Genomic DNA, 22,658 nt, shown 5'->3' with positions numbered 1-22,658 from the left:
GGTGAACCAGCTTTGGGGAATCTCAAGATGAGTTGCTTGCTGTACAACTCCTAGGCTTTGACCTACTCTTATAGCCAAAGTGTACATACGGCTGATGCAGTTAAATTTCTGATTACAGTTAACCCTTGTGATGAAAGGGGATTCACTGACAGCAGTATGATTAAATATCAAGGGAATATGGTGAGGTTCTCTTGTTGGAGATGATTATTGCCTGACAGTTGCGTGGTGTATATGTTGCTTGCCACATCAGCCCAAACCTGAATACCACTCAGTTTTTTAATGTATGTGATGATGCTTCAGTGTCTGAGGAGGTGCTAATGGAGCAGAATATTGTGCAATCATCTGCAAACATCCCATGTCAGACCTTGGGATGGTAGAATGATCACTGCTGAAGCAGCTGAAAGTGGTTGGGCCTTGGACTTCACCCTGAGGAATGACTGCAGTGATGTCTTGGTGTTGAACTGTTTGGTTTCCAAAATCCACAACCATTCCATTTTGTGCTAAGTGACTCCATGCAGCAGGGAATTTACTCCTTGATGCTATACTCCATCAAATGTTGCCTTGATGTCAAGGGAGTCACTCTATCCTTGCCCCTGGAATTCAGCTCTTTTGTCTGTATTTGGACCAAGGCTATAATGGTGCTGAATGGCCCTGGCAGATCTGAATCCGTGTCATTGAGCAGGCAATTGCTGAACACATGCTGCTTAATAGTATTTACACGTTCCATCATTTTGATTGAGAGTACATCGATGTGGTAACTGGTCAGATGAAAAAGCTGGAATCTATCTCCGTTTCCTTGGACAACTTTTATTGTTCCGTATGGCTTGAGACTTGAACCATGATTGCTTAGTGTCAGAAGTACAGATTTAGTTATGTCCTTCTTGATTTGCATCTACTTTTCTTTTAGCTTTACCTTTTAATTCATAAAATGCCTTTGATGTACAGATTAATAAGTGATTTGATGAATTTTCTCAAGTTTCAACAACTTGGACTATACAGTGATTCATTGTGGGGTTTTGTTTGTAGTCTATGTAAGAAATCCCCAATCTAGTCCATTGCAATGGAGAAAAAGTTACGATTGTGTTGCTTACACACCACCTTGTGGATGTTTGCAGAACTGCTAAACAAATTGTTTCCTAATATTTCAAGTGCTTCTGACAGGAAAAAAATGTTATTATCCCTTTAAGTAGAAGAAATATTCAGGCATGTTGGTTTAAACGTTTCGTTCCTCAATGTGTTGTGCCCAGAGGGAGGTCCTGAAACTCATAAAATAAAAACAAAGTTTACAAGAAATGTCAGCTGTTTATCACATCACAGATGCTGCCCAACCGCAGTTTCTCCAGTATTTTCTGTTCTTAATTCAGATCTGCATACTCCATTTTTACTTTGTTTCCTTAAGGTCATTGTCTGTTTGTACATGTCTCTGCTGGCACCCAGATTTAATGTATTAAATAATGCTGGAAATTAGGAAGTTAGTACAAGAATGTTGCATTATTTAACAAGTCAGTGTCGCCTCGGATACTTACTTCTTAATGAACAAAACTTGTGTTTTATGTTACTACTTATGGGAGTTTATTTGACCATTACACATTAGCTGCTGCATTTCCCTAAATTAGAACTGTAGCTACACCTCAACACTATTCCATTGGCTATAAACTGGTTTGAGACATCCCAAGGTGTTACATTGTTTGGATTATGAACTGAAATGTGAAATGGCTGTTCTTATAAAAGATTATTGAAGAGCTTGATGCACTTTTTGAAGCCAAGTTACCTGACATTCATTGTAAGCAGCTTTCCCTTTTAATTCTCTTACTGACCATGCGGGTCTCTGAGACCTGTGCGTGGCAATGACTTCTGGAATACTGCCGCTGTAGGCATGTTGATGCAAATTGCTGCGCATGAAATGCAGCCATGCAACTTAGCAGCAACATTGTTAGTGCTGTTCACACTGCTGTTCAAGCAGTGAGGCCTGGGCTGCAGACTGCAGTGGTGTGGTAAAAGTAAAATTGAGCAAGCAATGTTGGTGATTTTCCTGTGTAATGGTGAAATGTTATTGATTACAAAGGCCTTCTTCCTGCTTACTGCTATGTGTTTGGCTGCTAGGTGGCTGTGGGTGTGATTGTTTGTTTGGTCAGACGCCAGTGGACCTTCAGAAAGGCAAGTGCTGTCCTTTTTTTCTGCAGTAAATTAAGATCTCAAGCCTTGTGTCGTAAGTTGTCATAAGGTCTGGATTTTAGCCAATAATTCGGAGACTTTATACATGTGGATCAATCTGCAACTCCCACAAGCAAACAATAGTACTTGAAGGAAGATTTCAGAACAGCAAGTCCTGGCAAGTTAAAAGGATCATCTGACCAGGGGCCATTGAACTACCTTCCCAGTTCTTTCCTTCATCCATAACACCATTTTTTTTTTTTTTTGTCTGCCTATATGTGTGTGTAAAGAAAGTTCTATAAGAAGGTTAGAGATGTAATTGGTCGTATGTGAACAGTTCTAAATCATTTACTTGTTACAAATCTATTTATTTGTAATATTTTGTAAGTACAGAAACCACTCCATGCTTTGTTAACCTGGGTCTAAAAGACAGGTAAATCGGTGAATTGTGTGTACTTTTATTACATCTTTAACTTGTAACAACTTGGGGAATAGCAGATTTCCAGCATGCTATCTCTGAAATCATAACAGTGTGAAAGGTGTTGTACAAATGCAAGTTCTCTGTTTAAGGAATTTTAAATTTAATTAGATTGTAATGAAGGCCAAGAAAATTTTTTGCACTTTTTAATGGAAAAGTGAATAACTATTTGAATAACTCTATATGTTGGATCATGGGGAGACAACAGGAAAGTAGAGTTAATTGAATATTGCCCTAATAAGGAGTGAGCGTAACAGGATCAAATGCCAGCTGGTTTTGTAAATAACTTAAAATGAAGAAGAAATTCTTAAATTGAGCGTTTCATTCAAAACAGTTATCAGCAGTCATATACTGACAGTGTTCCAGTAGATAATTAACAATTATGATTTCTCTTTTTATAGCTTGACGTGGCAGAAGATGGGGGCCTTATAGTAAATGAGATGATGCATACCTCAATCCCAGATATCTTTGCTGCAGGTGACGTCTGCACTGTATCTTGGAAGCCTCGTGCACTTTGGCAACAGGTACAAGACCCACCATCTGTCACCAAGAATTTTTCATTCGTTAGAAAATGCAATTTGCCTGAATAATTACAGATATTTAAAATTCATCTACACAACCTAACAGATGCGACTGTGGACCCAGGCTAGACAGATGGGATATTATGCAGCAAAGTGTATTGCAGCGGAAATATCGGGGGAATCGATTGAATTGGATTTCTGCTTTGAATCATTTGCCCACGTCACCAAATTCTTCAACTATAAGGTAATTTTGAAAGTAGCTGTGACAAAATGGGTAGAATTTCAGGGAAGCTGTACCTAGTTCTTTTTCCTAAAACCCATACAGTTGCACTAATAAAGGAATATTCCACATGTGCTGCTTTCTGTACAGATTTACTAGCTTTTACACTATGAATGATGATAGAGAATAGTTCTCTAGCGTTTTTAACGTTAATGACTTTGCTGTTGTAATATTTCACTGGAGGACTTCAGTTGACATTAATGCTTTCAGGTTGTTAATACTTTTCTTACCTTACAGGTAGTATTGCTCGGGAAGTACAATGGCCAGGGTCTCGGGCCAGATCACGAGCTGTTGCTGCGTTGCACCACTGGCCAGGAGTATGTGAAAACAGTGATGCAGAATGGAAGGATGAAAGGAGCTGTGCTTATTGGTGAAACGGACTTAGAAGAGACCTTTGAAAACCTAATTTTAAATCAGATGGATCTTTCTGCATATGGAGAGGATTTACTCAACCCAAATATTGATATTGAAGATTATTTTGATTGAGAGGAGCAATTCTTAACACATCATTTGCATTTTATTATGCAGGTTTGGATATTCTGCCTTGATAGACAATAGTAAGGTACTTGATGGTTATTAAAGATTCCATGGACCTAATGGCGCAGATGCAGGGAATTCCTGTACTGTCCTAGCAAATCGTTCTCCCTCAACCAGCACCGACAAACAGATTAGATGGTTGGAGAAAATTACTGCAGATTCAGATTAGATAGCTGTTTGGAGACTTTGCTGTGTATAAATTGGTTGTCGTGTTTGTTTACAAGGAAGCAACAACGCTTTTAAAGCCATTCATTGATTCAGAAGCATTTTTAGATATCTTGAGGATTTGTAAGATTCACATTCTACCCTAATGAGTAACAAATGCCTTCAGTTGAATTTTCACAGAAACACTGTTAACTATTTCCATCTTTCTGGCTCCTCCAAACAAATTGAGTTCTTTTAACAAAAGGAAGTGCTCAGAAATATGTTTAGTGTTTGACTGAGAGTGGCCTTATAGGAATTGTTACATTGCAAAGACAACAACTTGTAACTTTTTAATAGCATCATGCCAGCAGCAACACCTTGCACTTGTATGGTGTCTTTAATATGGTAAAATATCCTAGGCACTTCAAGATTACCAAACTAAATTTGATTTTAATATCTAGACATTTATGTAGCACAAGTGAAACTTGCAATTTATTTTGTCTGCGATCAAATTTAAGTAGACATTTATCTCCTTTTTAATGCTGTCATTGTACTTAAAGCTGCTCCATATATATTTTTTCAGATTAAGGCAGATGAATGTAAATATCTATTTTTAAAAAAGTCACATGGCTACTGAAACCACTGATTACATGTCACAGAAACACATGAAATTGGTGTAATGTCATCAGACCAATCCCTCTACTGGACATTGCCGTAAGACTGCATATCTTCATCGCACAACAAATTACCAAGCATCATTTCAAAATTTATAGCTTATTCATTGTTGTAAAGGGTTTTCTAGTACTAGTGTTTTCAGTCCAAGTGTCCCAGAGTACCCTGACCATTTTATTGATTATGGTTTCAAGAATATTGTAATTCTGGATTTGAATGAAGCAGTAGGATCAATGCTGTGGAATTTTGTTTATATTTTGTCAGCCTTTTCTAATGTGTCCCTCTGGTGGTTGCCTGGGAACCATTTATGCTGAAATTGTATAGTCTAAGTTTGCAGCATCCACAAACAATGTACATTATTTTAGTTTAGATATTACTTAACAGGGCACCTGAATTGCAGGTGATTGACATGTTTGTTCCCAATTTTTGAGGAGCAGTCAATAAGAAGTTAGTCCCTCATTAACTTTAAAAACTGTCTTTGAAAACCCTGTGTACAGTCTGGTCAAACATTAAACAGTGATAGAACATTTGAATTATTTAAATCCTGTTAAGCTTTTTGAGCAGGGTGTGTATTCTTTGCTTTATTGAACATTTTTCCCCTCAAAACATCAAGGTCTGCTGTTCAGTATTGCCAGCAGTGGAAAGACAAATAGAATTAAGTTGTAAAGTCTTTGAAAGATTATTAGCTTAAAAAAAACCAGGAGGTGCTCACAACTTCTAAATCTAAAATCTGATGTTTTACTATTTGAAGCTTACCTAGTGTTAGCTCGTTTACACAGGTCGTACTCTGTCTTTGTTTTGGTAAGTTACAGTTCAAGTCCCACTCGAATATAAGCATATAATCCAGTTCATAATTAGACACATTGCTGACTGAGGGAGTGCTGTGTTGCACACTACAAACAGAGCCTGTCAGGAGCTGAGAAAGTAGAAGTACAATGATCTTATACGTGGCACCTTGTCAGATGCCTTCTGAAAATCCAAGCACAGTATGGCAGTAGGTTTACCCCCTTATTGTCAACACATTACTCCTTCAAAGAACTTCAGTAAGTAGTTTAAACATGATCTCCCCTTCCCCAATCCATGCTGAGTCTTCAGATTACCTTTTAGATTTTTTCAAAGTATCTAGTTATGACCATCTTAATGACCAAATCCACCGTAAGCCCATAAGATATAGGAGCAGAATTAGGCCATCTGGTCATGGCTGATATGTTTCTCAACCCCATTCTCTTACCTTTTCCCTGTAACCCATGATCCCCTTACTAATCAAGAACCTACCTATCTATCAATCAACGAATTGGCCTCCACAGCCCTCTGCACCAATGACTTCCACAGATTAACTACCCTCTAGTTGAAGAAATTCCTCCTCATCTCAGTTCTAAAGGCTCACTCGTTCACTCCGAGGCTTTTGTCTCGGGTCCTAGTATCTCCTACAAGTGAAAACATCATCTTCGCCCCCACTGCATCCAGAGATCTCTGAATTCTGTAAGTTTCAATCAGATCCCACCCCCAAAATCCTTCTCAACCCCACTGAGTATAGATATGGAGTCCTCAACCGTTCACTATATGACAAGTACTTCATTCCCAGGATCATTCTCATAAACTTCCTCTGATTTATTGTCACGTTTACCGAAATACAGTGAAAATCTTTGTTTATGAGCGGTTCAGGCGCATCACAGCAAGCAAATGATGTACAGATCAAAAAAACTTAGAGGCATGCAGGTTACATTATTTGAGGCTTGAGTCCATTCAACAGTTTGATAATAACCGTAAATAAGCTGATCCTGAACCTGCTCCTGCGTGTGTTCAGGCTTCTATTTCTTCTGCCTGATGGAAAAGGCTGTAGGAGGTTATTAGCAGGATGTGATGGGTCTTTGATATTGGCCGCCTTTCCGCGGCAGTGAGCCATGTAAATAGAGTCCATGGATGGAAGGTTGGCTTCCGTGATGGTCTGGGCTGTGCACACCATCTTCTGTAGTTTCTTAGGGTCCTGGGCAGAGCAGTTGCCATACCAGGCCATTATGCGCCCAGACAGTATGCTTTCAATGGTACATCTGTAGAAGTTGGTGAGGGATCTTATGGACATATCAAATTTCCTGAGCTGCCTGAAGAAGAAGAGGTGTTGTTGTGCCTTCTTGACTGTCACATCTACATGGCAAGTCGCGGACAGGTTGTTGGTTATCGTCACTCCAAGGAACTTCGTGCTCTTCACTCTCACAACCTCAGTTCCACTGATGTAGATGGGAGTGTGTTCTCCTTTCTTTCTGAAGTCGATGATCAGTTCTTTAGTTCTGCCGACGTTGAGAGACAGATTGTTATCATTGCACCACGTCACCAAGCCCTCTATCTCCCTTCTGTATTTTGATTTATCTTTGTTAGATATCTGTCCCACGACAGTGGTTCCACCAGTGAACCTGTGGATGGCGTTCATTCGGAATTTGGCAACACAGTCGTGGGTGTACAGGGAGTGCAGTAGGGGGCTGGGGATGCATCTTTGGGGGGCTCCAGTGTTGAGTGTTATTGTGGAGGAGGTGCAGTTACCTATCCTCACTGATTGCGGCCTGTGGGTCAGAAAACTGAGGATGCAGTTACAAAGGGCGGAGCCGAGACCAATGTCAGAGTTTTGAGATTATCCCAGAGGGGATAATAGTGTTGAAGGTGGAGTTGCAGTCAATGAGCAGGGGTCTGAAGAGGTTATCTTTGTTGTCCAGATGTTCCAGGGCTAGGGATATGGCATCCTCTGTGGACCTGTTAATAGTAGGCAAACTGTAGAGGATCAAGGCGGATTGGGAGACTGGAGTCGATGTGGGCTATGACCGGCTTCTTGAAGCACTTCAGGATTATTGAAGTCAGAGCCATTGGGTGGTAGTATTAAAGCACACTGCATGTGTTTTCTTGGGTACGAGGATGATGGTGGCCTTCTTGAAGCAGGTAGGATTTCGGCCTGTAGGAGGGAGAGGATGAAGATGTCGGTGAATACCTCCGCCAGTTGGTGCACACAGGATCTGAGTGCTCGGCCGTGAGCCCCCATGCAGGCATGCCGCTTTCCTTGGATTGATTTCTAGGAAAACTGATCTGACTTCTGAAGCGGTGACAGAGGGAACAGGTATGTCTGTGGCAGGCATCACCACGCCATTGGTATTCAGCTCAAACCGAGCATAGAAAGCATTGAGCGTGTCAGGGAGGAATGTGTCATTGTCTACTATCTTACACGGTTTCATTTTGTATCCAGTAATGCCATTTAGGTCTTGACGTAGACGGTGGGAGTCTGTTTGATAGGTCTGAGCCTCTAACATGGTCCGGTACTGTCTCTTGGCCTCCCTGATGACTTTATGGAGGTCGTATCTGGATTTTCAGTATTGGTCCGGGTCACCTGACTTGAATGCTGCACATCTGGTCTTCCGTAGGGAGTGGATTTCCTGGTTCATCCAAGGTTTATGGTTGGGCAGCACTTGGTTTGACTTCTTTGGTACACAGTCCTCCACGCATTTGCTAATAAAGTCTGTGACGGTGGTGGCATATTTGTCTAGGTTTACCACTAAACACTGTCCAGTCCACCGAGTCCAAGCATTCCTGGAGATGGTCTTCTGTTGCCCCAGACCAGCACTGTACGACTTTTTGTGAAGGATTCTCCTGTCCCAGCTCCTGCCTGTAAACTGGGAGGAGGAACACCGTGCTGGTGATCAGATTTTCCAAAGTGTGGGTGGGGGATTGAGCAGTAGGCATCTTTGGTTGTGTAGCAGTGGTCCAGAATGTATTCGGTCTGCTGGTGGGCAGGAGATGTGTGTTGGTGGTATTTTGGCATCACCTGCTTGAAGTTGGCTTGGTTGAAGTTGCCGCCCACAATGAATAGGGCCTTGGGTATTTTGTCTCCAGAGTATTTGTGGCGGTGTAATTCTCATCCAAGGGGTATTTGTCATGTCTGCATGGGATGAGATGTAGATGCTGTCAGGATGGCAGAGGTGAATTCTCATGGTAGGTAGTAGGGACAGCGTTTTACTGTAAAGTATTCTACGTCTAGGGAGCAGTGGCTTGCCAGGGTCCCTACGTCCGAGCACCAGGAGGTGTTGATCAGGAAGCATACCCAACCGCCCTTCACCTTACCCGAGGACGCCATGCAGTGTATGGAGAACCCGTCAGCTTGTAGGGCACAGTTGGGAATGGCAGGGTGAGCCAAGTCTCTGTGAAGCAGAGCACACGACAGTCTCTCAGCTCGCTCAGGTAGGGAAACATAGATATGAGTTCATCCCTTTTGTTTTTGATACTTTGGACATTTGCTTAGGAGTGTGCTGGGGAGGGGAGTCTTGAAACAGTGTTGTTTCAACCTCACCTTTGGGCCAGCATGTTTTCCCTGTTTCCTTGTAGGTTTCCTGCAGCTGGATGATCTAGGGAGTCAGTGCTGTGGGTCTGCTACTCCTGCAGGTAAGTGAATCGGTTCGGGTCAGTCTGGACCTCTTCCAATGCCAGCACATCCTTCCTTAGATTCGGGGACCCAATATGCTCTTAATATTCCAAATACAGTCTAAAGAAAGTCTCAGCTGTACATCTTTGGTCTTGTATTCTAGCCCTCTTGAAATGAGTGTTAACATTGCATTTGACTTCCTAACTGCCAACTGAACCTGCATGTTAATGTTAAGAGAATGCTGAAGTAGGACTCCCAATTCCCTTTATGCTTTCAGATTTGTAAAGTTTTACCCCATTTAGTAAATAGTCTATATCTCTTCTTCCTACTAAAGTGCATCACCTCACACTTGCCTACATTGTACTCCTGCCATTTCTTTGCTCACTCCTGTGGCATTTCCAAGTCCTTCTGCAGCCTCCCCACTTCCTCAAAGCTACCCATCCCTACACCTTCCCCATGACAGACTTAAAGCTAACTGGACTATAGTTTCCTGTTTTCGCCTTCCCTCCTTGAATAAGGTAAATTAAATTTCCTAGTCTGATGGAACCATTCCAGAACCTTGCAAATTTCAAAAAATTAAAACCAGTGCATCTACTACCTCATTAGTCATTTCCTTTAAGATCCTAGGAAGAAGTCTATGAGGTCAACATACAGTTCCATCAATCTGCTTGGTACTGTTTCCATAGTGATTGTATTCACCTTGATCCTCTCTTCCTTTTACCTCCTGATTTACGGCTATTAATGGAATGGTTTTTGTATTGTCATGGCCCTGATGGGAAGGGAGCACTGGAAATCAAGCCCCACTATTCCAGTAGTGATCACAAATATATAACTGACCACATTAATCACTGAGATGGGTAACTTGCCTGACTTTGACCACTATGATAAAACAATCCCTCACTAGGTTTCATCAATAAACAAGAAAGCAAAACTCATTACAGACAAACTTTGCCTAACAAGTAACAAAATGGATTAATTACTAAAATGCATACATAAACTATCTGACCCTTTAAATCCCAACACACGCACATTCATTCACAATAGAATAGACAAGAGTTCTGCAGATTTACCATGGGCGGAAAACTGGCAAAAAGGAATAAATACTGTGGATCAAGAGTTTAAACCACACAGGTCGAATGAAGTGACTTTCAGTTGTTCTGGTTTCTGATGATATCATGTTGTTGCCACTTGTGGCGATCCTCAGTTCAGTAGCTGGTCAGTTAGACTTAGGGTTTTGCTTTGACAGAAGTTCTTTATATTGAATTTTTTTTTAACCAGCAAAAGACCAAGTCCAGCAATTGCTTGCAGGCTTTTTGGAAGCGTGAGTGTAACTGCCCTTTCTCTCTTTGACAAACTACAATTTAACTGCACAATCTGTTGCCAGGCAGTCATTTTTTCAACCCAAAGATACTGTGTCAGCATGTCTAATAAAAGTATCAAATCTAGTTCTCCCAAAATACATGACTTTGTGAAATCAATAGCAAACACCACGCATTCCACTTTTGACACGAGTCAAAAAAAAAAACTTTAATACCGTGTAGTAACAAAAACAAAGTTGCTGGAAAAGCTCAGCAGGTCTGGCAGCATCTGTGAAGAAAAAAATCAGAGTTAACATTTCGGGTCTAGTGACCCTTTCTCAGAACTTCCACTCTCCTGTTATGTTAATACAGTAGTACACACATTTCAACTTTTTCCAGCTTATATTTTAAATAAAATATTAATAGTAGCCTCTATAATAAAAACAAAATGAATCATTTTAATGTGCCATTTCCCTATTATTTATTAAGTCCCTATTCTCTTCACACCTTACCTACTCTTTTTTTGCTTTCAAATACTTGTAGAAACTCTTGCTTTCTTTTTAAAAATATTTATCTAGGTTTCTGTCATTCTCAAACTTGTCTCTTTATTAATCTTTTCAGTCCTCTCCTTGAAACAAAGTATATTCCTACTATAAAGAAACATTTGTCTAGACGGAAATATTCCACTCACTCTCTGCTACTGCTTCTCTATTGATTGATCTCTTCACCTACCTCAGCTTTCATGCCCACACCGTTACACATACTTAAGTTTAAAAGAATAGTCTTACACTGACTCTTCTCCCCTTCAAACTCAAATTCACTCATATTGTGGTTGTTGCTGCTTAGAGATACCTTTATGCTGAGGCCATTAATTAATTCTGTCTCATTACACAATACTAAGTTTAATATAACCTGCTCTTTGGTTGATTCCACACTTCTGCTCTAAGAAACCATTTCAAAAAATCATTCTATGAACTAGTCACCCAGGGTACCAATTCTGATCTGAACTTTCCAGTTTAAATGTAGATTTAAATCACCAGGGTCATTTATGTCTCTTTATTGCATGTATCAAATATTTCTCTGTGCATTCTGTGTTGTGGTTACTCTTGGTCCTGTGACCACTCCCCTCTATGACCCCTTTTTCCTGCTATTCTTCAGCTCTGCTCAAACTAATTCTTAATTCTAATCTCCTGAATCAAGTAATTTTTTACTACTGCAAGAATGCTTTTGTTACCTAGCTTCCTAAAAATGTCAGTCAGTCCTCAATATTCAGAATCCTATCCCTGTCATTTGCAGCCATATCTCTAATAGCTAACAGTTCATATTTATTCACCTCAATGTATGCTCACAATTTGTTTAATTTGTTATGAATGCTATGTTATGCCTTCTGATACAGAGCCATTGTTTATTTTTAGTTATTTTTGTAACATCTAATGTGGACGGTTGATGATGTTTCCATGGATTTTTTTTTTTCTCTATCTTCCTGCCATTGTCTGACTTTCAGTTCCTAATTCACTCTCCTGCCTTGACTCTACCCATTGAATTCTTCTTCTTACTATCCTCCCTCCTTACACTTGATCAGAAGCCTATTACATTTCCAACTCTTCCCCATTCTGAAGAAAGATTGCAGATCTGGTTATCACTGCTGGCCCACAGTGCCAAAGGCCCAGGTTCAATTCCATTCTCCGGCAACTGTCTGTGTAGAGTTTGCAGGTTCTCCCCATGACTGTGTGGATTTCCTCTGGGTGATCCAGTTTTCTTCCACAGTCTGAAGATGTGCAGGTTAAATGAGCTGTGCAGTGTCCAGGAATGTGTAGGCTATGTGGGTTAGCCATGGGAAATGCAGGGTTACATGGATAGGGTAGAAGGGTGTGTTTGGGTGGGATTCTCTTTCGAGGGTCAGTGCAGATTCAATAGACCAAATGGCCTCCATCAGCTCTGTAGGGATTCTAATATGAACTGTTTATTCTGTTTTTCTCTGCACAGATGCTAACAGAACTGTGCATTTTCAGGTTTTCAACATCTGCAGTATTTTCCTTTTATTCCATTGAGCTTCACTGAGACATAGCAACTGGAAACTCTAAATGAGACTACATTTTAAGCAACAAATACAATTGACTAAATTGAAAGGCTTACAAGTAAATCACTTAAAGAGCTTTGGGTGCTAGACAATGGGAATTGAGGTAGTGAAGGGGTAGTTGTAAATCTTTAGTGCTCTCAATGCTGGAAAAATGGTTTGGATGTTGAAGTCATGTTGAAGGATGGAGAAATGGAACATGATGGATTTTTTTTAAGGGAACAGTCCCTTTGGATGTTAGGAGTACAGGAAAAGATTTGTTTAAGGCAAATAATGATCCATTTAATGTAGAGGCTGGAGGGTGCATGGTGAGGACAAGAGGAACCCTATTACAACTCACACTGTTTTATCCTCTGAATATCTCTCTAGCTCTGTCTCAGAATTTATGGTCTGGCAAAACTTTTGGTTTCTTCCTAAAATCTTTCCCATGCAGGTAGCTTTATAGGTTTCATGTTATATTAAATAGTCAAGTTAAAGTTTCAACCAGTTCAGAGAATGGAAGGGAAGCTGAAAATTCTTTTAAGGTCTGCAGCTAGACTAATAATAGTGATGTATCAGTAGTAGGGGGTGGGAGCAAATGCTGCAATAGCAGGAGATTTCAGGAATCCAAACCAAGTTATGAAACAGAATTTACAAGAGAATGATCCTAGCGTAGTAATGTTTCTTGTCAAAATGGGCATACAGCTGCTAAATTTGGGTACAAGATATATTTGGCATACTTGTTACTTTAGGGAACTTTAACACAAACTTGGCAGGAGGCAGGAACCAAGCTCAAAAACTGTTTCAGAAAATCCAGAAACAGATGCAACAGGATATTATTTTAGCGCAAGTGCTGTAAGTTTTTGGATCTCATGCCAGGTATTTGGATTATTGTGGTGTTAGTTACCACTGAGTAATGTGAACATTTCATGATATTAAATGTTAGCCCACATCAAAATGACTGTGAAAACCAAGATATATAAAAATTGGCAACGGTGTCCAAATTGGATATTAAGTATTCACAGAATCCCTGCAGTGTGGAAGCAGGCTACTTGGCCCCTCAAGTTCGCACCAACACTCAAGAGCATTCCACCCAGATCCACCTCTCTACACTCTCCCTGCAACCCAGCATTTCCTATGGCTAATCAACCCAACCTGCACATCCCTGGCCAATCCACCAAAATTGCAAAACTTTGGACTGTGGGAAACCTGGAGGAGACCCAAGCAGACACGGAGTATGTGTAAATTCCATAGTCACTCAAGGCTGGAATCCAACCTGGGTGCCTGGTGCTGTGAGGCAGCAGTGCTAACCACTGAGCCACTGTACCATCCCAATTGTGTGCCCTTTTCTGAATTCTCAATAATGTTTCAGGGCTGTAACCTCTCAGGCTCATTATTTTGTCCTATTATAAACAAATGTCTGATTCAGATTACAAGCAGATACCCTCATTGCTTTCTATTAAAACTGTGTAAAACTGTGGCTATCAGTGTATTGAAAATCAGGGACAAATATTTGCCTATATTTATCTTTGCACTAATTTTAACTTTTTAGTTACATGCTCCTGGCTACTTCGACACAGGTAAACTTAAGCATAGTATTGCAAACTTGAAATTTTATTTCAACAAATCATGGGACAGCACATTAAATGAGAGAAGGCAATAACTTGAAATACATTATAGATAAAATCATGCAGAAATATGGAAATAAAAACAGTAGTATAACTGAATACTGATGGAATGATTGGTTTACCATAATTGACAATATTGAACAAATAGATTTCATAATTATGCTCCAGATTCCATGAGTCCCAGCAAGACCTGGCTTCTGTTTATGTTGATGCAATTATCATTGATACAGTACTACTGGACTGTTGGTTTTCTATCTTATTATTGATGGTCAACAGGAGTGAAAACTGAACATGACTCATATTTGTATTAAAAAATAGGTACTGGAAGTAATCAATTAATCACTTGAATAGTATAAAGAGACAAGGCTTCTGCCATTTTGGTTTTGTACTGTTCTGCAGAATTGTCTGAGGGGCACCAACACAAAATGCCATAACCTGTTCTAGGTACTGATACAGACGGACAGTCTCATTGTCTCCAGTTTCTCCTTTCTAATTAAATTATACTTCATTTAGAGTCAACTTGGGGAATAAACTCCATTGAATTAATTAAGATAAGCACATCATTTTCTATAGTTTTCCAATTTTACTAAATCTTGAGAAATCAAACAGCTGTTGTGGCCAATGATGGTGTAAATTTTACCACAACTGGTATGCTGTTGACTCAAACTAATTACGAAAATTATGACATGAAGTGAATGCTGTTCCATGGGTGCTGTGATGTGGCGACCATGAGAGATCAGATTTGCTGCTGGGTGGTGGACACCAATGTCATATAGCAATCCCCATCTGTGGCTGTTTTTGTTTTTTTTTTGCCATCTAGGAGTCTCGGTGTATATACAACAGTTCCCAGCCTCAAAGTATAGGCCAGAAGTAGGCATTGGTGAATTCCTGATACCAACATATTCCTAAGCCCTCTATCAATGGAATCTCAAGATTGGTGCATTAATGTGAATCAAAGTCAATTTTTTTTCCTTCCTTGCTCCCCAGCAATAAGCAGTATTAAATTTCCTAATGACAGCCTGACACAGTAAAGATTGAACAAGCTGTTATTAGGTGGAAACAGATGACCTGGCATTCTACGGTGTAGCACCTTACAGCTCCAACATCCTCCCCCCATCCCAATACGATTCCAGTTTACACCATGATGTACGGCAAAGTTCTTACATTGTACCAGCAGCACACTCTTCCCTCTGAGGCAAAAAGTCATACATTCAAGTGTCTAACTAAGATGGAGATTTCAGTGCAGTACTAAGACAGCACTGTTTTTTGGATTAGATTTTAAACAGAAACTTCGTCCTCTCCAGGTGGAGGTTAAAGATCCCACAGCATCTGTGAAAGAGTTGGAAGCTCTTCCTTGTCCAAATTTCAGTCATTACATTACCAAGTGGAAATTGGTACTACATTTCAAAAGTACTTAACTAGCTGTGAAGCAATTTGAGACATCCTGACATCTAAAGGCACTAAAGAAATACCAGTTTATTCAAACATGGTGCACAGTGCAAGGGTACTGCATGATGCGTGCCATGGCCTAAAAAATGTGAAAGATCTACAATTCCACAAACGTTTTGGATACAAAATTGGTACAGCTTTGCCCAAGGCAAAATGAAATCATTAACATATAAAATTGATGCAATAGTTGATTGCACTTACTTACAAAAAAAACTACAAAAAATTATTTTGGTCAGTTTTATCAGTGTATAATGAGCTCCACTTTCAACAGTCCGTAACTATTGTCACGTGCTCATAAGAGAGAAATAGATTTGTCATTCAGGTGAAATTTTCATTTTAGCCTAGATGACAGAACATTGCAGTGAAGCGCGAAAATGGCATGTGCATCAATTTAGGAAATATTAAGCAAAATTATTTTTTTGGCCAGACTTTTTTTTTTCATTATGATTATCACCTGTCTTTCAATTTTTAGCATTTGTTTCCTCATTGATTTGTTCAACTTCCGAGCCAACCATTCTCATCATCCTATTGCTTACATTAGTTACTGCAAGAAGGCATAACTTTTAAAAAAAAAACATGTGCTTAGAATGTGCAAAACATGTAATATTGTGGATTACTGCAAGCAACAAGCCTTAAACTTTGTGGAGCTCTTAGTTCTGAGACAGATTTGTAGCCGGTGCACTATAATGACGTTTGTGATTACAAATCATACTTCTGCAGCATTAGGGCTCTTCTTAGCCATTTCTTCCCCTTGGCTGAGGAGTTTTGGCAAGCTTGCTTCTGCTGAAAGCTTTCTAATCATCAGCATCTCTCTTCTCTCCACATTCTGTTCCAAACTGAAAAAAGTATTAATTCACTTCATTAGTGGAACAGTCTTCTGAGGATAAAGCAAAAATAAGTCTAGTTACTGTGCAATTCCTAGAAATTCCAGTGTTAGTTTATTTGCTGGGGTTAGGAACAAAAGGGATGATTAATGGATACAGTATTCTGCCCCAAGGGTGGATAAGATAGCATGATTGTAACTATCTTTCTCTGACCTTTGAGACCACTATACACTGCTAGGAATCTGGAATGAGCATTAATTCAAATAGCATTGAAGGTGGGGAAAGTAATGTTTTCACCCTATTGGCAGTCTGACTGTATTTCAAAAATTAACATACAGATTACAACAAATAATTTGGTACAGAGGACGGCTATGGCCTACGGAAGAAGTGATTAATTTTTGGCAAAAACACGGATACAGATCCTGGATTTATTGAGAAGATCCAACAATTTTGGGAACATTGCGTGATTCTTTTAGAATAGATTGTCTCAGCTGCTATGTTGAAATTTATCACAGCTATCAAAATATGTGCAGAGTTTTCATAGCAGGGTTGGTAATGTGAATTAGCTTGAAGATATAAGCTCTTAAATAAGAATATTTTTGAGCTTTGTAGCTATAGAGGAAAAACCTCAAAGAAGTGCTACTTAACTGTAATAATCTGAACATGGCAGAGATATGCATTGGATTGAGTGGCCTCTTCACTTATTTTGTTATTCCAATTCCTAGGCATATCCTACTGAAATACATTTGGAGGAGGGGAGGAGAACCTTAGGATTAGCAAGTGCTTATTTGAGGAATTACTTACGTTGCATTCCATTCTTCTGAATCTTTAATAAAGCATTCACAAGATCATATCAGGTCATAGCAAGAGTGGTGTATCACTGTTTTGAGTTCACTTATGAGATAGGGCATTGATACAAACTAAAAGCTTTCCCTCATGACCTTGACAGCATTAAGAATGTTAACTTTTAAATATTTATTGTAGCATTGGACCTGTTAACCAAATAATGGATGAGGAGAAGTGTTGGAAAAGTACTGAGTCAAGTATACCTTCTTGTTCTAGTGGAGGCGAATCAGTCGAGGTTAAGTGGGATATCATCTGGCACCTTGCTTTTCTTGTTGGGGGTTACTTTGTGTGCAGTAGAAGTCTGTTTACGCTTACTTCCGGTCTCTTTCTGCTGAGCATTTGAAACTTTTTCCGGCACTTCCTCAGCGGAAGAATCCAACTACAGTTGGAGAGGAGAGTTAGACCTTTTTAAAAATCAAACATTTAGCAAACTAGCACATCTTTCACAAAAACAGAAATTGATGCAAAAGTTCAGCACGTCTGGCAGCAGCTGTGGAGGGAAATCAGAGTTTCTGTTTCGGGTCCAGTTTCCCTTCCTCAGAACGTTAATGCTTTCTCTCCACAGATGCTGCCAGACCTGCTGAGCTTTTCCAGCAATTTCACTTTGTTTCTGATCTCCAGCATCTGCAGCTCTTTCAGTTTTTATTGAGGACATTTTTAATGTATTTCTATTGATATGAACCTAATTTTCTACCCAAAACCAGGTACAAAATGCCTGATCACTGAATCAATTAAACAGCAATACTAACTGATACCTGGACATTGAGAATTTAAGAGGCTACTCCTTAGATGTTAAGTGTATAGCAGATATTAAAGTTTTGCACATCATTCGTTCATTTAAACTAACAGATGCCTTTTATGAGTGTTACGGAGAACACGTTACTTGTGTAGTTGGTGCAGCTGCAATACTTATCACCTACGACAAAACAGTACAGTTGATCAAAATCTGTGACTTGAACTCAACACCTGTTTTTGCCACATCCAGTACCATGAGATTACTGCAATGTGCAATCTACAGGATTTCTTTCTTTAATTACTTATTAATCAGCTGTGAGCTTTATTGGTTGGGCCAAAATTTATTGCCCATAAATAACAAACCTCGAGAAGGTAGCGTGAGCTACCTTCTCGAAACTGCAGTTCAATTTATAAACTTTACACAGTGGCAAGTCCAGGGCACTGCACTCCCCTGTGCCACTAATAAGGCAGAAATATCATGGGAAACACAACCTCCAAGCCCCATACCTGGCCTGGGAACATATGATCATGCCTTCATAGTCACAAGAGGGACTTATGTAATACAATTTGGTCACACCATCAGCACAGGTGGCACAGCGTATGTCCCATCAACCCTTCAGGGCATCTAAGGATGGTTTTAAAATTAAAAAGGGCCTTGCCAGTATCCACATACACAGAACATTTCTCCCCCTCTTCCTTCCTTCCTTCCTCCATTGTTGTGATCATTCTTTCCACTTTTACCATACTTGGACCATACAGTTTTATATTAATTCTTACAATATTACCTTGTTACTTCTCAGTTTCATACGCATAGAAATGACATGCTTCTTATTGTTCAGCAGGTTTGCCTTGGGTGCTTCCTTCAAGTATGAAATTGTGGCGAATGCGGTAAAGCTGAAGTCTTCTCTGTAAGTCAAATACCAATTCAATTAAATTGAACAGGAGTATTGAATTACAGTTAATTACAGTTAATCTTGATGGGTGCTTTCAGAAAAAAAAATCCATTAAAGATTCTTAGAAATTTATCATTTGATCCCCTGATACTATGTAGAGCAGGCAACTGTCCAATCCCATTTCCATCTCCAGGTCATATTTCCTGTTTTACTCTTATTTTTCAATATCTCTTTTAAATTAAGTTACAATTTCTGACAGGATGGCCAATGATAATGAAACATTCTACACATTAACACAGTATTCTGACTGCTCCAGGCTATTCTTTTTCTCAGCTTTCATTTGTGGAAACAATTATTCATCATTTACCCTCTCAAAACTGTTCATAATTTTCACACCTTTCCTTAAGATCTCTCACTTACCCTTTTCTGTGCCAGTAGTAAAGCGCCAGTCTTCAAGCTTTACTTCATAACTGTAACCTCATTCTTACCCTCATTCTCGTAAATCTTTAATGTTGCCAGTGCGTGGTTCTACTGATTTTTTTTTTTAAGAAAACCTTACCAATGGATTGTGGTACTTACTTCAAGTATTGTTCCAGAAGAAGATGGACAATTAGTTCTTCCATTTCATTCCTGGAGAGATTTGGAGGGCTTACAGAAGCCACCCTGAGTTTGGAAGGTCCCTTTCCATTCCAGGCTTCAATGAGTTTCAGTGGGGTAAGCTTTTCACCGAGCTGCTCAGCTTGTTTCAGGATTTTGATCAGATCAGCACAGTAACTTGTGACATCGACCTTTTCATATGCTGCAAGACAAGACCAAAAAAATGCATCACAACATCAGACAGACCTGACTTTCATTTTACACAGAAAGCAGGAGCAGGAGTAGGCCTTTTGGCCCTTTGAGCTAGCTCAGCCATTCATTACGATGATGGCTAATCATCCAATTCGACAGTCTGTTCCTGCTTTCTCCCCCATATCCATTGATCCCTTCATCCCCACTTCTATATACAACACCATCTTGAAATTTGTTGGACTCTATTGCTTTTTGTGGTAGCACATTTCACAGACACACCACTCTCTGGGTGAAGAAATTTCTTCACATCTCAGTCAGAATGGTTTATCCTTAACCTTAGACTGTGACACCTGGCTCTGTGCTCGCTGTCGTCAGGAATCTCCTCACTTCAGCTACCCTGTCTACTCCTGTTAGGATTTTATATGTTTCTCTGAGATTCCCCTCATTATTCTGAACTCTAGTGAATATAATCCTCACTGATTCAACCTCTCCTCATACACCAGTCCTGCCATTCCAGGAATCAGTCTGGTAAGCCTTCAGTGCACTCCTTTTAGAGCAAGGAGATGCTTCCCTAGATAAGGAGACCAAAACCATTCTCTCCCACATAATAGCAGCTCCTATACAGAAAAGCATTGTCTTCCATCTCTCACAACGCTTTCAATTTCCAATCGGGAGTCTGAATCCTACCTATCAAGCAACATTCACATTACATTGGAACAGCTGTCTTTCAAGTTGTTGGTGGGTGGTTAGGAGTTAAAAAGTGGAATTCAATCCAGTCAAACAGATTCAAGTGAACAGTTTTATAAATTTCATTCTCCAACGTCGTACTGGTGAAAGATCATTGACCTGAAATATTAGCTCTGTTTCTCTCTTTCCTGAGTGTTTCCAGCATTTTCAGTTTTAAATACCTCTACCATGGCTGGTTACAGTTACAGAATGCTGGTTTAGTATAGCCAAGTTTAATATAGCCATATGTTTCATTAACACAATTATGTGCACAGGTGAACAGCTATTCTCCTGCCAACTGTCTGATGCCATTGAAAGAGGTTTCATTATTGTCTATGGTTGTGCAACTTTTAGCAGTCGCAATGATTGTTGAGTGTGAAACACCAATCACTGTCTGGCGATTGCAAACTTGATGAGAACAACAGAAACATGAAACTCAGTTGCTGAGTCTAACAAAGAATAACTCTGAAAACATAAATAATGATTAAAGCACTGTGATATGCCAGTGTTTATATATTTTATTATACATTTCTGGCGTGTGATGACTGTCTGAGTTCTAAGGTTTTGGAGTAGATTTGTAGGTTGGGTTGTGGATGTTGTGGTTGGTTGGCTCGTCGAGCTGGTTCGTTGTTCTGCAGAAGCAGGGTAATGAAACGTCTGCGGAACAACGAACCAGCTCGGCGAGCCAAACAACCACAAGAATGTCTGAGTTACTAATGCTTCAGTTTTGCTTTTAATGAAGTGTTCTTGAATCCCTGACAATATTTTCTCAGTTTATATTGTCCATGTCACAGGAAGTGTTCAGAATTACTTTCTGAACTCAGTGCTAGCAACTTTTTTCCGTTTTTCTGAACAAGACTCATGTTCTGGTAAGACTATGAAATCTACACAACAGTGCACAATTATTTCTGCACCATGTTTTAGATTAATATTTTATGTAGTAAATGTTTATTTTTGTTGATTTGAACTCATTGGGTGTATCTAATGAATTAATAAGAAATGAACACTGTGTCTGCACAGTAGTCATGTATAGTCATTTTATAACATGTTCCAAAGGCATTTAACAATTTCTGTCAGAAACAAATACAAGTAGTCAGAGCTGTAGAGCATAGAAACAGATCCTTCAGCCCAATTCCATGCCGACCAGATATCATAAATTAATCTACTCCCACTTACCAGCATTTGGCCCACATCCCTCTAAACCCGTCCTATTTGTGGAAATATCCAGATGCCTTTTAAATGTTGTAATTGTACCAGCCTCCTCCACTTCCTCTGACATTTCATTCCATACACACACCACCCTCTGTGTGAAAAAGTTGCTGTTCAGGTCTGTACGTGTTCGAAAAAAATTGTGGCTGCAAGAGCTGCTCTTCAGTGTTGGAACCGATTCCCTTAAATTTTTAGAGCAGTAATTACTGTTTTATAAGCTGTTGCATTGTTTTGGAACTTTGGATTAAAAAAAATCAAAACAACAGCACTTTAAAAAATGGAGAAAGAGAGACAAAGCAAATTCCAAGTGGGAGGTGAAAAAACCTTCAGTGCTGACTGCCTCAGCTGTTTAGTTTCAAGTATCTCCGGACACTGGAGTTTGTTCTAAGAAAATAAATATAGGAAGGAATTATATCAACAAAACAAAACAAGACCTGACAATTCACAAAAGTACTTTACATGTTTCACTGTTGCAGTTGTCGCACATTTTGTTGCACTTTGCCGAATCCCAAACTTCATCAAAATACTGTGCTATCTGTACGCGTCTACATCTGGAAATAAAGTACAATGACAGATTACAATAATGTTCCAGCTTTTGATTCTGTACAAATATGTGAGATTTCAAAGGGTTCCAACCGAATCTGAGCAGCAATGTGAATGTACCATTTAATTACATGCAGCAAGTTACACCAGCATCACAGTGTCAATGTACAGTGTATGGACACTGTCAATATAGTGTTAAAATATAGACTACTGAGTTTCAAATTCCATCATCTGATCTTAATACTTGCGACATTCATAAAGTGGTTTTAAAAAGAAGTAAACACTAACTTATAAGTAGCCACAGCAACTAGCTGACCACACAATTAGTAAAATTTCATGAAGCCAACATGGAAAAACCACAAAACATGTCTGAACTGAAATTAATATTTTTATTAAAAGGCACTGAAATAAGTCCACCCAGTCTGATGTGAAGAAATCCTCATTTTCCAATTTGATTTATACCTGTACAAAAGATGA

At 39.5% G+C, this 22,658-nt stretch overlaps 2 protein-coding genes across 5 annotated transcripts in view; one reads left to right on the top strand and one right to left on the bottom strand.

Moving 5' to 3' along the window:
- Positions 1-22,658, top strand: part of pyroxd1 (pyridine nucleotide-disulphide oxidoreductase domain 1) — a 71,078-nt gene that overhangs the window by 21,847 nt on the left and 26,573 nt on the right. Inside the window, exons 10-13 of one of the 2 annotated variants that reach the window (XR_007264464.1) lie at positions 3,034-3,156; positions 3,260-3,397; positions 3,671-3,961; positions 18,864-18,929. Coding sequence is in view for 1 of the 2 variants with exons in the window: in XM_020518001.2 (XP_020373590.1) it covers positions 3,034-3,156; positions 3,260-3,397; positions 3,671-3,919 (510 nt within the window). In the remaining variant the exon portion in view is untranslated. Of the gene's footprint in view, positions 1-3,033; positions 3,157-3,259; positions 3,398-3,670; positions 5,320-18,863; positions 18,930-22,658 lie in introns of those variants that run through there. The other variant, XM_020518001.2, reaches the window with a different exon arrangement.
- Positions 14,133-22,658, bottom strand: part of recql (RecQ helicase-like) — a 43,792-nt gene continuing 35,266 nt past the window's right edge. For 2 of the 3 annotated variants that reach the window (XM_048610207.1, XM_048610206.1), the window contains 5 exons: positions 22,098-22,189; positions 19,494-19,713; positions 18,807-18,927; positions 17,490-17,665; positions 14,142-16,452 (listed from right to left, as the gene is read on the bottom strand). In XM_048610207.1, the coding sequence (XP_048466164.1) occupies positions 17,513-17,665; positions 18,807-18,927; positions 19,494-19,713; positions 22,098-22,189 (586 nt within the window). In that variant the 3' untranslated portion in view covers positions 14,142-16,452; positions 17,490-17,512. Of the gene's footprint in view, positions 16,453-17,489; positions 17,666-18,806; positions 18,928-19,493; positions 19,714-22,097; positions 22,190-22,658 lie in introns of all 3 variants that reach the window. The other variant, XM_048610205.1, reaches the window with a different exon arrangement.

This window comes from Rhincodon typus, chromosome 22 (genome assembly GCF_021869965.1).
Source record: "Rhincodon typus isolate 14 chromosome 22, sRhiTyp1.1, whole genome shotgun sequence".
Lineage (NCBI taxonomy): Eukaryota > Metazoa > Chordata > Chondrichthyes > Orectolobiformes > Rhincodontidae > Rhincodon > Rhincodon typus.
This window is presented reverse-complemented; position numbering and strand designations above follow the sequence as displayed.